The 12,336-nt window shown below is 40.7% G+C and overlaps 1 protein-coding gene across 1 annotated transcript in view; it reads right to left on the bottom strand.

Annotated features, from left to right (window-relative positions):
- Window positions 1–562: 562 nt before the first annotated feature.
- The window catches only part of VPS13C (vacuolar protein sorting 13 homolog C), a 157,731-nt gene continuing 145,957 nt past the window's right edge, over window positions 563–12,336 (bottom strand). The window contains exons 80-83 of the mRNA XM_090030191.1: window positions 7,061–7,152; window positions 5,163–5,286; window positions 4,221–4,304; window positions 563–2,183 (exon numbers count right to left, since the gene is read on the bottom strand). Of these exons, the coding sequence (XP_089886317.1) occupies window positions 2,082–2,183; window positions 4,221–4,304; window positions 5,163–5,286; window positions 7,061–7,152 (402 nt within the window). The 3' untranslated portion in view covers window positions 563–2,081. The remainder of the gene's footprint in view (window positions 2,184–4,220; window positions 4,305–5,162; window positions 5,287–7,060; window positions 7,153–12,336) is intronic.

The raw sequence follows: 12,336 nt of genomic DNA, 5'->3' as shown, positions 1-12,336 counted from the left end.
TGACCTGCTCTGGAATTGATGTCTGGGTGTGGTAAGGTTGGGGTGCAAGGGAGGAAGAGCCCCATGAAGTGGTCCCATCAGGTGGTCTGAGGTGATTCTTCCCCAGGGAATCTCCTTAACCCACTTTCACATGGGGAAGATGCCAATGCACCAATGACCTAGGGCCTATAGCACCTACCAGCAACAATCTTGAAAAACGAATAACGACTGGGTTTTAACAGAAGCCTTCGACAACATCTGCAATAGAAATTAAAAAACTAAAGTGAAAGCATCTCTGAGTATCCATATTAAAAATAAACAGTTTTGTGAAGTGAGGTGGGAAAGGGAATGCAATGCGTTCAATTTCTAACAAAATTTGTCAGATTTCTCTTCCACAGGCTCAGCTCAGGAAGCTTGGAAAGAAAGATGATTTGTGCAATATGCAAGTTGGTAATCTAAATTTACTGGAGTACTCCTTTCCCAATATACCAACATCATGTCTATAAAACAGTAACATTTCAGAACATTTATACCTTTAACCCAGAAGTTGAAGCTTGTTTTATCATTTGATTCAAGCCAGGGGTAACTGCATATAAAATTTTATTTTATCAGTATTTTAAAATACAGTATTTGAAAAGTACAGAATAACAGGCAGGTCGTTCTGTTAATTGATTACACATTAGGTTAGAAATACACATTTAAGAGAAGGTTTCTAGACTGCATCCAAAACCTAAGGCCACAGTTAATTTTTTTATATTGTGCTATACAGAATTACAAACTGTTCATGGACAGAGTGGCAGTAAGTGAATCAAAAGCTCAAATTTCCTTTATATTTGAAAGAGACATTTTCAACCATCTAAAATGCGTTTCATTTTTTTTCAAAAGGAGACAGAATGCTTATGTACTGACCAAGAGTAGAACTCTAGAACCCAATAACCTTTGTATGTTTGGGAGGACTTTAATTCTAGCATAGAAATGTGGATCCTCCATGGAAGCTCAAAACACTGAATGAGAACACATCTATACAACACCACTGCCTTTGCATCATACTCTTATCCTATCATAGTTCATTTGAGCAGATATTACTTTCTAGTGCAAAAATGAAAAATAAAGACCATTTATTGTGGGGGGGTTTTTTCACCTGAGAAGTTTAAAAAAAAGATGGTTTACAGAAGGAAGTATATGTACGGCACACTCTCATACCTGAAACCAGAAGTGGCAGCCCTCAATATACCAATTAGTCATATATGCCTTAGTCTGGAAAGATGAATAACCATGTGCCTAATGCTAAGCATGACTCATCTCCACGAAGTCAACAGGAGTAGAGGTACTCTTACGGATTATGCATATGCTTAAGCACTTTGCTGAACTGGACACTCAAGCAGTAGTCAAGATAAGAACAGGGACAGACAAGATACACTTAATAAAACCACCGCTTTCAGATGATTATTCACCTTAAATGGCACATACTAGACAAGTCAAATATGTACAACAACATGGACACATTTTATCAACTTCAATATATTGTCATAAAAACTGTTTTTGTAGGGAAGGAGAAATACAGCCAATATTAATGTGAAATCTATTTATTAAATCCTTCCTATTTTACCTACAAAAAGATATAACACAACAAATACGTTTTTAATTTTTTTAAGGGATTTACAGCCTGCTCTTTCACTATAAATGAAATACTAATTTGTTGTTTCAAAATACACCTACCCACATCCTTTACATTACTCAAAAGTGCAAGATTACAAAAAGAGTCCCTATAATTTCTTCCAGGACTGTTACATGTGAAGTAAACATCAAAAGTATGTTTAAGCATAATATTTTTTAAACTTCCTAATTAAATTTCATTATAGCTACATATACTAATTTTTCAAAAAAATAAAATTATTATTTTTGCGAACTCATTTTTAACATTTATAGTGCAAATTCATTTGCTGAAATGAAAGTGTGGCATAGCAGCTACACCCTACAGGAAGACAGTAAACATTTTTTATTTTTTTTCTAAAACGAATCCAAGTGTCTTCTTCTAGCCTCTTTTAGGGGTAAGATCATATACCACAGGTTAAACCAAATGCAAACCCTGATTGTTGCTATTAAGGTAATGCCTGTGGTTTCGTCAGTTTCAATGATGCTTGCTTCACCAACTTTTGCTGTTGTCTTGTTGCTTGGGCTTCACAAATAGCATGGTATATCCTCTGTTAAGCAAATGAAAAACAATAAAGAAAACGTTTTGACTCCTTTATTAAAACAGTTGCAATATACTGAATTATGGGATTTCTGGAGAAGTCTATTTCTGAAAATATCATAAATCTACAAACAGAATCATAGAAAAATCAGTGTTGGAACAGACCTCAGGAGGTCATCTAGTCTAACCCCCTGTTTAAAGCAGGTTGCCAATACCAGCTGTCAATGTGACAATTTTTTTTTAAAAAAAATTTTTAAATGAAAAACATTCACCATTTAATAGGAATTAGCACTACTGTAGTACCAGCAGCATATATACACTTCGACCAAAATGTTCTAATTAGTATGCCTGAAGCAAGGCATAGGGGCCCTAAAAGAATAAGATGGTTTAGCACATGTACCCAATCATCTACTTGTGAACAACCCATTGAAGTCACTGGGTGTCCTCATAGTTAAAGCAGATAAATGCCCTACGAATGAGACTGAGCAATCTTGAATGGGTAAAGTTGGGCATACCACTTCAGGTACTCTGCTGAATCTATATCCTATGGAACTGGCCTGACTTCTAGATAGCCAAGCATGTGGAATTTACCATGTTCACAGTTAGTTCATTTAGATGTTCAGCCAAGTTTAGGCACCTAAAATTCTACAAGATTTAAGACTCAACATAGTCCAGCGGTTTTCAACCCTTTTGTTTAAGTGTACCTTTGGAGGCCGGACATGGACCAGTGTACCCCTGGTAGCCAGCGGGGGGAGGGGGGCAGCTGGTACATAGGATAGTGTGGCAGCACAGGATGGTGCAAGCTTCCCCCCCGTGTCTGCCGTGGGGGGCAGTGCCTGTGCGGCAGAGCAGAATGGTGCGTGCCAGCGCTCCATCCCCGCCTGCCTACACATAAGCCATAGGGCCTTCTTGCATACCTCCAGTTGACAACCCCTGATATAGCCAATACCCAAGTGCCTGGGGAGTGGGGAAAGCGGGGGGGGGGCACACAACTATTCTTTTGGACAAGATGCATGTATCAATGGCTCAGTCAAAATGAAAGGGCCAGGACAGATTGACCCACTTATTATTTTCATTAACAAAACAGTACATTCATAAATTTGCAGAGGACACCAAGTGGTAAGGGACTGCAAGCACTTTAGAGGACAAGACTAGAATTTAAGAACAACAAAGACAAAAATAAGTAGTCTAAGAACTTTGAAGAGAGAAACCACAAAGCACAAATACAAAAATGGGGATTCATGGTCTAAGCAGCAAAACAGGAAGAAGGAATCTCAGATGAGTTATGGTTGAGGCAGACTGAAGGAGCCAAATGTTATGGCACTGTTGCATAGAAAAGTCTTGTGCTGGGAAGTCATATGCAAGATACAGGTGGAAAGAAGTCTGCTCCAGCAGCAACTCAGCCGGAAAAGCACATACAATTTTGGGCACAACTTTAGAAAGTTCGAGACAAACTGGGGAGAGTCAAGAGAAGAGAAACAGAATTCAACGCGTTTGGAAAACTTGACATTAGAAAAAGACTGAAAGATCTGGACAGGGAGTCAGAGGGGAGACATAACTCAAAGCCCTCTGCAGGCAAGTGGCTCAAAGTGCCCGATGCTGAGAAGTCCAACACCACAACTTTCAACAAAATAAATGGCTGTCAATGGGGACCTGGTAATAAAATGGGAGATCTTACATCTTTTCTGACAACAGTAACCCTTCGTGGGCAACCTTCCTTGCTCCTCACAAGAAGGCAAGAGTTCCAAAGTCAACCATTCCTTCATACCAATTATTAATGCTGCAGTGCATTCCAGCCAGTTCTCAGAAATTTAAAACTTCTGGGGAGGGACCTTGGGGGTCTTCTGCTTCAAAATATATTCTTGGATGTCCTGATCCATTTTTATCAGTATGTTTTGAATTATAAGAATTCTCTCATGCAGCGAGCAAAGTTCTATGTTTGGTATTATAACTTCAGTAACTTTAGCGAGAAGCTGAATTACAACATTAATAGTGACAGGAAAAAAAAATCCCTGAAAACCCAATCACAAACTAAAACAAGAATTACCTTTGCTGTTGCTTCATTCTGAAGGTGAATTGCCTTCACACATTCTTGACCTTGGCTATCTCTTTTGTGGAATAACCTGTGATCCTGTTAAGGAGTAACAACATTTCAGTTACTGTGACTTGCAGAATGGAGACCAATATTGGGTGTTTAAATGTTTATTTTAAATTACATCACCTTGCACATCTATACAGATCTATATTAGATTACACAAAATTGATAAGTCGCTTCTCCAGTAATTACTGTGTTTTATTACGAAAGCATCTGTGTTTAAAGACAGATATAAGCATATCTTTTTACATATCTTTTACTGGTAAATTTCAGAGTGTCAACATCATGGAACTGGACTAGACAGTAGCAACCTACAGTCTGCAGGCATTCTCTCTATGATGCCTTGGGGAAAAAGTAGCCATGGTGACTAGTTCTTAGTGCCTGGCCGCTTGCCTGTCTCTGACAAACCAGGTCACACCAGCCTGGAGTCTTAAAATGTTACCAACTAGTTCACTTGATAACTTAACACTACTGATTAATCATTAAAACATATCCCTATTCCCATAGTTTGCAGGTAAATGACTAGTCATACAACAAAAAGTCAGTTCTATTCAAAAACACAGTGAAGGGTTGAGCACAGAATACTACAATTTAAATATGGGTGTCACCATTTTATTGCTCAAAGACCCAGTTTTTAAAAGATCAGTTTGTTATAAACATAAGCTTTAATAATCTTACAAGTTTGTTTTCTCATATATACCATTCAAACAAAAGATTTTACAAAAGGCAGTCATCACAACAGAACAATCACTAAATGCTTTGACAACTTCATACATATAAAGTCAGGGGCTGGGGATACAACAGAATAAGTACTGAATCAAAATTTGGTTACATAAAAAACAAAAACCCTAACACTGGAGATGCAAATATTTTATTTACATGAATGCATCTTACCTTAACACAGATTTTTAGAACATTTGCTTCATAATAAGGAGGCTGCACAAAATCTTCAAATAAGTAATCCCACTCTGTTGTTACATGACCCAAGATCTCCACTTCTTTTACGTGCATCACCCTCCTGTTCAAAGAAGAGCAAGCAGCATTGATTAACACTGAACCTTTCTCCTGAACCAAGATTTTGTCAAAATAAAGCAACCCTAGGTTTGGTACCGTCTAACAAAATTAGTTATATTCAATCTGAGGCTATGGTTGTAGGTCTGTACGAGTCACTGGGCAGATACTAGGAACTACTTACAATTCGAAATCAAGATGCGTGCAATGAAATCTGAATTTCAGCCTGGTCTACAGAAGCAAATGAGTAGAGTCTTGATAAAAAGCTGGTTAGAACCCCCTTTCGTTACAGCTGAACACCAATGGCTCACCAGTAGGCCTAAACCTAGACAGGATTAAGTGAAGGCATGTTTCTAAACAGCTTAGCTACTAACCACATGGTTTGCAGCATGGAATGACTGGATTGGCAGCTGTTGACAAACTCAAACTTATATCTTAGTAACTTTAACTGCATCCAAACTACACTATCAGCTCAAGTCACCAGAACCCTAATTTCAACAGATGATTTGAGGGGTCAACTAAATGTGGGTTAGAGCTGTGTGTGCATGGACAGGCATCTGAATAGAAGACACTTCAAGGGTATACCTTGAATTAACTCTGCAATGAAGACGAGCATTAAAGCTCCACCACTAACCAAACCTAAGCAGAACTTTGAACAAATCCTTTCTGTTGCATTAAGGATTTCAAGGTGGACGAGTGTCAGTAAAACTAAAACAGGCACATCTGGGTCTCATAATTGACAAGTTGCTTCATTTGATCACAAAGGTAAGAAAGAAATGTATTTTGAGCGTAAGAACACAATTCACATGCTTTTTGAGCATGTCTACATTACCTCTGCACTAGAACCAGGGCCACTGCTGAGGCACACCCCTGACTCACTGCTACTCTGCACATGACAAGTACTGGAAATGAGACAGCACAGCCATCTTAGGAAAGCTCTGAGCATTTTGCTTTCAAGTGGCACTAGGGTGAGCATTCAGAGCTGCTGTAAGCAGCTACACTACCTCATTTCCAGACTTTGGTGTTGAATGAGAGGAAGCATCACGTGTGCCAGTATAAACAAGCCCTTTGCCTCCATTTAAATGTTTTCAACCCACCACTGTCTCCAAGACTTAGACGGTGACCTAAGAACTTGTGTCCAATTCCCCAATTTGCAAGGCATACAGTTTTTTCTCACGTTTGATGCCTCAACTAGAAGATTAACAGAGTAAGGAGACTGGGATGTCAGAATATGGGAGTAAATAAGTGCTATAGCAAATAGTTTTAATTAAGAACCAAGGCGAGAAATCCTCCTGAATTTTCAACAGCTTCATCTTTGCAACAGCTACAATTTTGATTTCAATATAACCTAAAATTGAGGGGAAAATATTGTGAAAGTCATCAGCAAAATCTTGAAGGAAAAAAAACCCTTGTCATACCGCGTCCAATAATTTAGCATAGGAAAAATTAACTGTTCCTTGTGGCTGTTCATTTCATTTGAACATATAGAGAGCTTCCCAGTCCACTATAATCAGATGCAAAGCGTCACAAAACAATGACATTAAGATGTTGCATCAGAAATGCATCAGTAAGATTTGGCTCTCATTTAAATATACTTATTCTATCAAAATGTGAGAAGAATCTAAAAAAAATAAAAACCAAGGAAAAAAACAAGAAAGATGAGCAAAGAATAACAACTGTTTTACAGGACAACGAATAATTGTGTTCTGTTCTTCAGATACCAAGAAATAGCTCCCGAAAGCAGCTGTTACAAGACGCATTAAGTTTTGTAATAGTAATACCTATTGGTAACAAGGAGGTTTGCTTTCTTGCTTCCTGGAAGTGCACAATGGTATCGATAAATCTCTTTTTCCAACTTTCTGATATGTGAATTCTAAAACAAAAACAAAAAAGTATTTATTCAATTAAAGTACTTACAATATTCAACTCTAAATTAGAACCTTGAGCACAAAAATTAAAAAGCTAGCTGCTGTTTCTGGTTCTTTAAAGATACCCCTCACAGTATTTTCACTCCCAGAGCAGAGGTATTTGGGAAGTCTATTCTGCTTCTTCCTCCTACAAAAGGTGGGACATAATCACTGTAGTGAGATGCAGCCCTCCAATCCCCAACTGTATTTTCTTTTTTCTGTCACTTAACGCATTGCATGCCTTCCGCTGGAAGCCTGAAGGCAAGAGTGAGGATCCTGTGAGAGTATCTTTAAAGAATATACCTGAGCATGACCCAGAGAGATGTGTTCAGTATAAGAAACTACCAAGTTGCACATACTCAACACATCTCGGGATTGGAGCATTTATTTCAAAATACTCACAACAGAAAGGGGAGACATTCATTGAACATATAGGCTGAGAAAGAAGATGCATATTAAATCCAGCATCTCATCAATGTGTTTCTGATAACTGGCTATGACTTCCTCCAGATTACACAAGGCTTCCAATTATGGATCTGGGATTTACATGCAATAATAGCAACTTTTCTTTCTGAAACACCAGAGGAAGTTATAGATCTAGATAAAAGTTGACATCTAATTAGCGCCAAAATCCTAAAATGATCCAAATTCACACCTCCACTAATTTACATAAATGGCTAGTAGTGTAAACAACCATAAGATTCTTGATGATCTGACAATATGGTTAGAGGAACAGGGATGCAATGAAGCTAGATTACAGTAAATAATATCAGTGTGAAACAAATAATGCATTCTAAGCAATGAAGAAGTCGCATTTAAAACACACAAAATTAATTCCACAATTACATATGCAGATGGAAATTCACACACCTTGTTTTTCACACTATGAGATAATCATGCAATGATCAAAATCAAGGTCTTTCCTGTGTTACTACCCACTTTAACCTCTGGGCTTGGGAAAACACAGTGAAGGTTGGTAATCTCCAAGAGCTAAATTGGGGGCAGAGAGGTAATTAGCCAATAAGTGCTGGGCTCAGGACATGAGCTGGAGCCTGGCTTATACTTACCTACAATTGAAACATGCATGACTGGTGAGGGATTCAAATCAGCAATCCAAACAAATATACCATAATTGTGGTTTGTTTTTTTCCCCCCCAAGAAGGGCTGCCTATACAAGTGCTCATTCACATTCTAATTAGAACATGTTAGAACAAACTATTAATTGCTCCAGTGTCACCTCATCATCACATGCATTAAGCCCCTCGTGCACTTTAAAATTACTGTGGGGGCACTTTATCTAAACTTAATTTAACGAGCTTTAGATAGAGCATCCTGAGGCCACTTGAAAATCCACAGGGGCTTAATACATGTGAGAGTGAGCTGTTTTAATCAGAGCAGCTGTCCAGGAACCACTATAATTAAAACACCCCCTCACCCATGTAAAGTACAGAATTGTAGCTACTTTGGGAATCTGTGCAAGTTTTATGTATATAGTTCCAATCTTTTAACATACTGGCATTGGCTGACTTAATCATGTTACAATACATCTAGATGATGCTACAGAATGAACAGAATTCGGTAATACCTAAGGCTCATGTCAGGGGCATTCCCTTAGGACACTGGGGTGAATGAAGAGAAAACTTGACACTGCCTAGAGCACTGTTACTCAGCCTTTTTAGACTCAAGACACCTAGAGGTACTCTAAGCAACTTTTCTGAAATAAGAGGCATCCCAGTTCAGAACCACTGGGTAGAGGAACACAAAAGCAACAGCATTACTTTTTTCCCCCCCTTTCCTTTTAGTAGTCTAGATTTCAAGTTAAAATATCTATTTAAAACTTCTCAAAAATCCTCTTTTTTTAAAAGAAGAATTATTACATAAACAGTGCTTTTAAAATTGTTCACAGAATATGCCTGGGCAGCTCTGCCTCTTCCTAGCCTCCGTTACAAATCAGGGTGTCCTGTGCTACTTGGGGGGGGGGGCTAAGCAAGTATACAGCACTAGCCAGCATAGCTCAGCTCTAAGAATCTAACACCGTCCAGGCCTCACACCCACAGCTGGGGAAGCAGCACTCGTTCTGCCAGTTGGAATGGTCCTTGTCAGAAATCCCAACACATTAGGCAGGGCCTAAAAAGGCAACTACAGGATTCTACCCTTTTAAGTGTTTTCTTGTTGTTTTTTTTAAACCACCTTTTTGATCACTGTGGCAACTTAACTCTGACTTGCCTGCAGAGTGTACATTCCCCTCATACTTTGCAGCTGGTGGTGCTGTGCAAAGCAGAGGGCATTCCTGCTCCTTCTTTTTTACCTCATTGTACCACGGTAAATGAAGTAACTGGGTTTATACCAGTGGTGCACACCATCTCATCCTCTTCTCACCTAAAAGAGTTGTAGCACTCCTGCCAGCTCTGCCTTGAGGTATGTGCAACTAGGACATCCAAGGTACCCTACAGGGAGCAGACTGGGAAGTCTGCTGTCCTCTTCAACTTCTACAGCTCTTTACTCCTTCAACTAAGACTGCCTAAAAGGGGCAGCCTACTGAAAAGTCACACATGTTAAAATTAGGGGTGGGCAACTATTTTGGCTGGAGGGCTACTTAATGAGTTTTGGGGACTTAAAGTGCAATTTCTATCTCTCTCCCACTCTTCTCTCTCTGTCACCATCTCCCCACCTCTCTCCAGAACCAAGCTGGATCTGTAGTTTGCCAGAAACCCCAAGGCTCAGCTGTGGACCCAGATGAGGACTTCTGCTGTGATAGGTGTGCAGCAGCATCAGCTGCGGGCACAGCCAGCAAGTTCTGCAGCCCCAATACAGAACCTGCTGGCAGTGTCCATAGCTGACAGCTATTCACCCAGCATAGCAGAAGCCCCTGCTTGGATCCACAGCTCATACCACCAGCAGGTTCCAGGTCAGCTCCAGATGGGAGTTTGCATTGTGCTGGAAGGACAGAGCATCAATAGTGGATACAGCTGGCAGGTTCTCCATTGGGGCTCCAAACCTGCCAGTGGCATCCACAGCTGATGCCTGTCAAGAGCTGATACTGATGGGTGGAACTGGTCACACCTGCCCACCCCGCGCAGTGGAAACAGCCCCGCCTACTTGCCTACCACCACAACAAGAATGGAGCCCAAGCTACCAGCTGTCCACAGGCCAGATCCAATGAGTTGCCAGCTGCTCACCTGCAGGCCAGATCCAATCTGATGGTGGGCCATATTTTGCCCATGCTGCTTTAAATAAGTAAATGAAGTCCTTCCTTACAACAGAAACAGCTGTAGATTGGAAACCTGGGATGATTAATTTTTGATCTCAATTCCTCTGCACAGTGTGACCTGTTAGTCTGTCTGAGCTCTCTGCTCTCTTACCCTCCTACTGCAACCACTTCCTCCTCTGTTCTAGGATGCATCTCCTGAAAACTGAGGCATGCAGAACAGTTCACTTGTTCAGTTGTACAATGGTCACAAACTGACAGAGAGCAGATTTAGGCTAGATATCAGGAAAAACTTCTTCCCTGTAAGGGCGGCCAAAATTCAGAATGGGCTTTTGAGGGAGGTGGTGCTCTCCCCTACCTTGGGGGTCTTTAAGGGAAGGCTAGTTAGACAGCTGGCTGAGAACATCTGACCCCAACACTCTTTCTTGCCCAGTGCAGGGGGTTGGACCCGATCTGTTGAGGTCTCTTCCGACTCTAGCATCTATGAATCTACGAACCTCACTGCTGGCACTCTCCCTCCCTCCTTCCCAACTGTAAGAGGTAGTGGTGAGGGGGACAGAAGGAAAGCAGGAAATTATGCAATTCTGGAGGTGCAAGAGATCCCTATACTACTACAATCAACTATGCAGGCATTATATACAGGTTTGTAACCCTACAAGGAACCTCCTTTTTGAAAAAGCACTACTGTTTTAAAGCACTTGCACCCTTTTCGTACCACTACAAACAGCTCAACTGGTTATTCATGCTTTTTCTAGCACCAAAGGTATATTTAGTGTTACAAATGTAACATCTGTCCATGGCCGAGTACGTGAATTTCCACAGAAATAAGATTCAGTGGTGAAAATTAAGTGTAGAAAAGTTTGGGTTTTTTAACATTCTAATCCACACAACTTAGATTTAGGAAACTGTAGGGCTAGGGACAGACATTACACACAAACTGGTTTAAGTGATCAGAAACTGGTTTAAACCTGTAACAGAACAGCTGTTCAGTGCACATAAAGCAGTTTGAAAATGGCTGAAACCGGTTTGAGATAAACCTGGTTGAATGTAGTATCAGACTTAACTGATTTGGCTCAAACCGGCTTAGGCAATGTCTGTCTCAGACCCCTTGCTGGTTTAAGATAAACTAGCCTCTCCCAGCATCCAGGCACCCTCTCTGGGCTGGGTGGGGCTTTCTGCTCCACAGTAGGGCTGGCCCCTCCCCTCTGCTCCCTGGCTGGAGCTCCAGCAGTGACTTGCAGGCACAGAGCTCTGCCTGGCTTCTGCCTGCTAAGCAGGGGTTATTCCCACCACCCCTCTGTCTTACACAGACACGTCAGCATTAGCTAGCAGACCACATGCTGGCTATAGTCGGTGCTGTGGGAGACTACAAGGTCAGATAGACCTTTTGGAGCTAAATCAACAGGTAGTGTAATGTCCTTCCTTGGAAAAGCTGTTTAAGAAAAGCTTGGAGAGAAGCTCTGTTTTCTTAATAAGCTGATAAACACTGAGTTAGGGGTGATAAACATTTTCTGCGGAGATGCTTAGGAGGGGGAGAAATAATTAGAGCTGCCTGCTGGAGCCTTGCCACACACCCCCCAGCTCAGCCCTGTGGAAGGGAAGGGAGAACTACTCTATTGCCCCCCAGCTTCTAGCCTGAGCCACTGCAGGCATGTGCCTGCATTTCTAGAAAGAAAAGGGAATATCTAACCACCTCCAAAATCAGTTCAAGCTTTGCAGGTTGCACTAACCTGCGAAGGCTGAATCAATTCAGGCTCAGGCTTTTTGAATGTCTGTCCCTAGCCTAGAAGTGCTGTATTTATGCACAACACAGCAGCCTGTTTTCAGTGTGCACTACTTTTTCCCTTTTTCATGTAACAGGCCAGGAAGCACAACAATGCACTGAAAAATATTTAAGCTGAAGAATAATATCCACCCTAGAACCTGCATTTCTACTTAAAAA

This window comes from Crocodylus siamensis, chromosome 15 (genome assembly GCF_052110815.1).
Source record: "Crocodylus siamensis isolate JL-2025a chromosome 15, ASM5211081v1, whole genome shotgun sequence".
NCBI classification, from domain to species: Eukaryota; Metazoa; Chordata; order Crocodylia; family Crocodylidae; genus Crocodylus; species Crocodylus siamensis.
The sequence above is the reverse complement of the archived record's forward strand: the minus strand, read 5'-3'. Positions and strand labels throughout refer to the sequence as shown.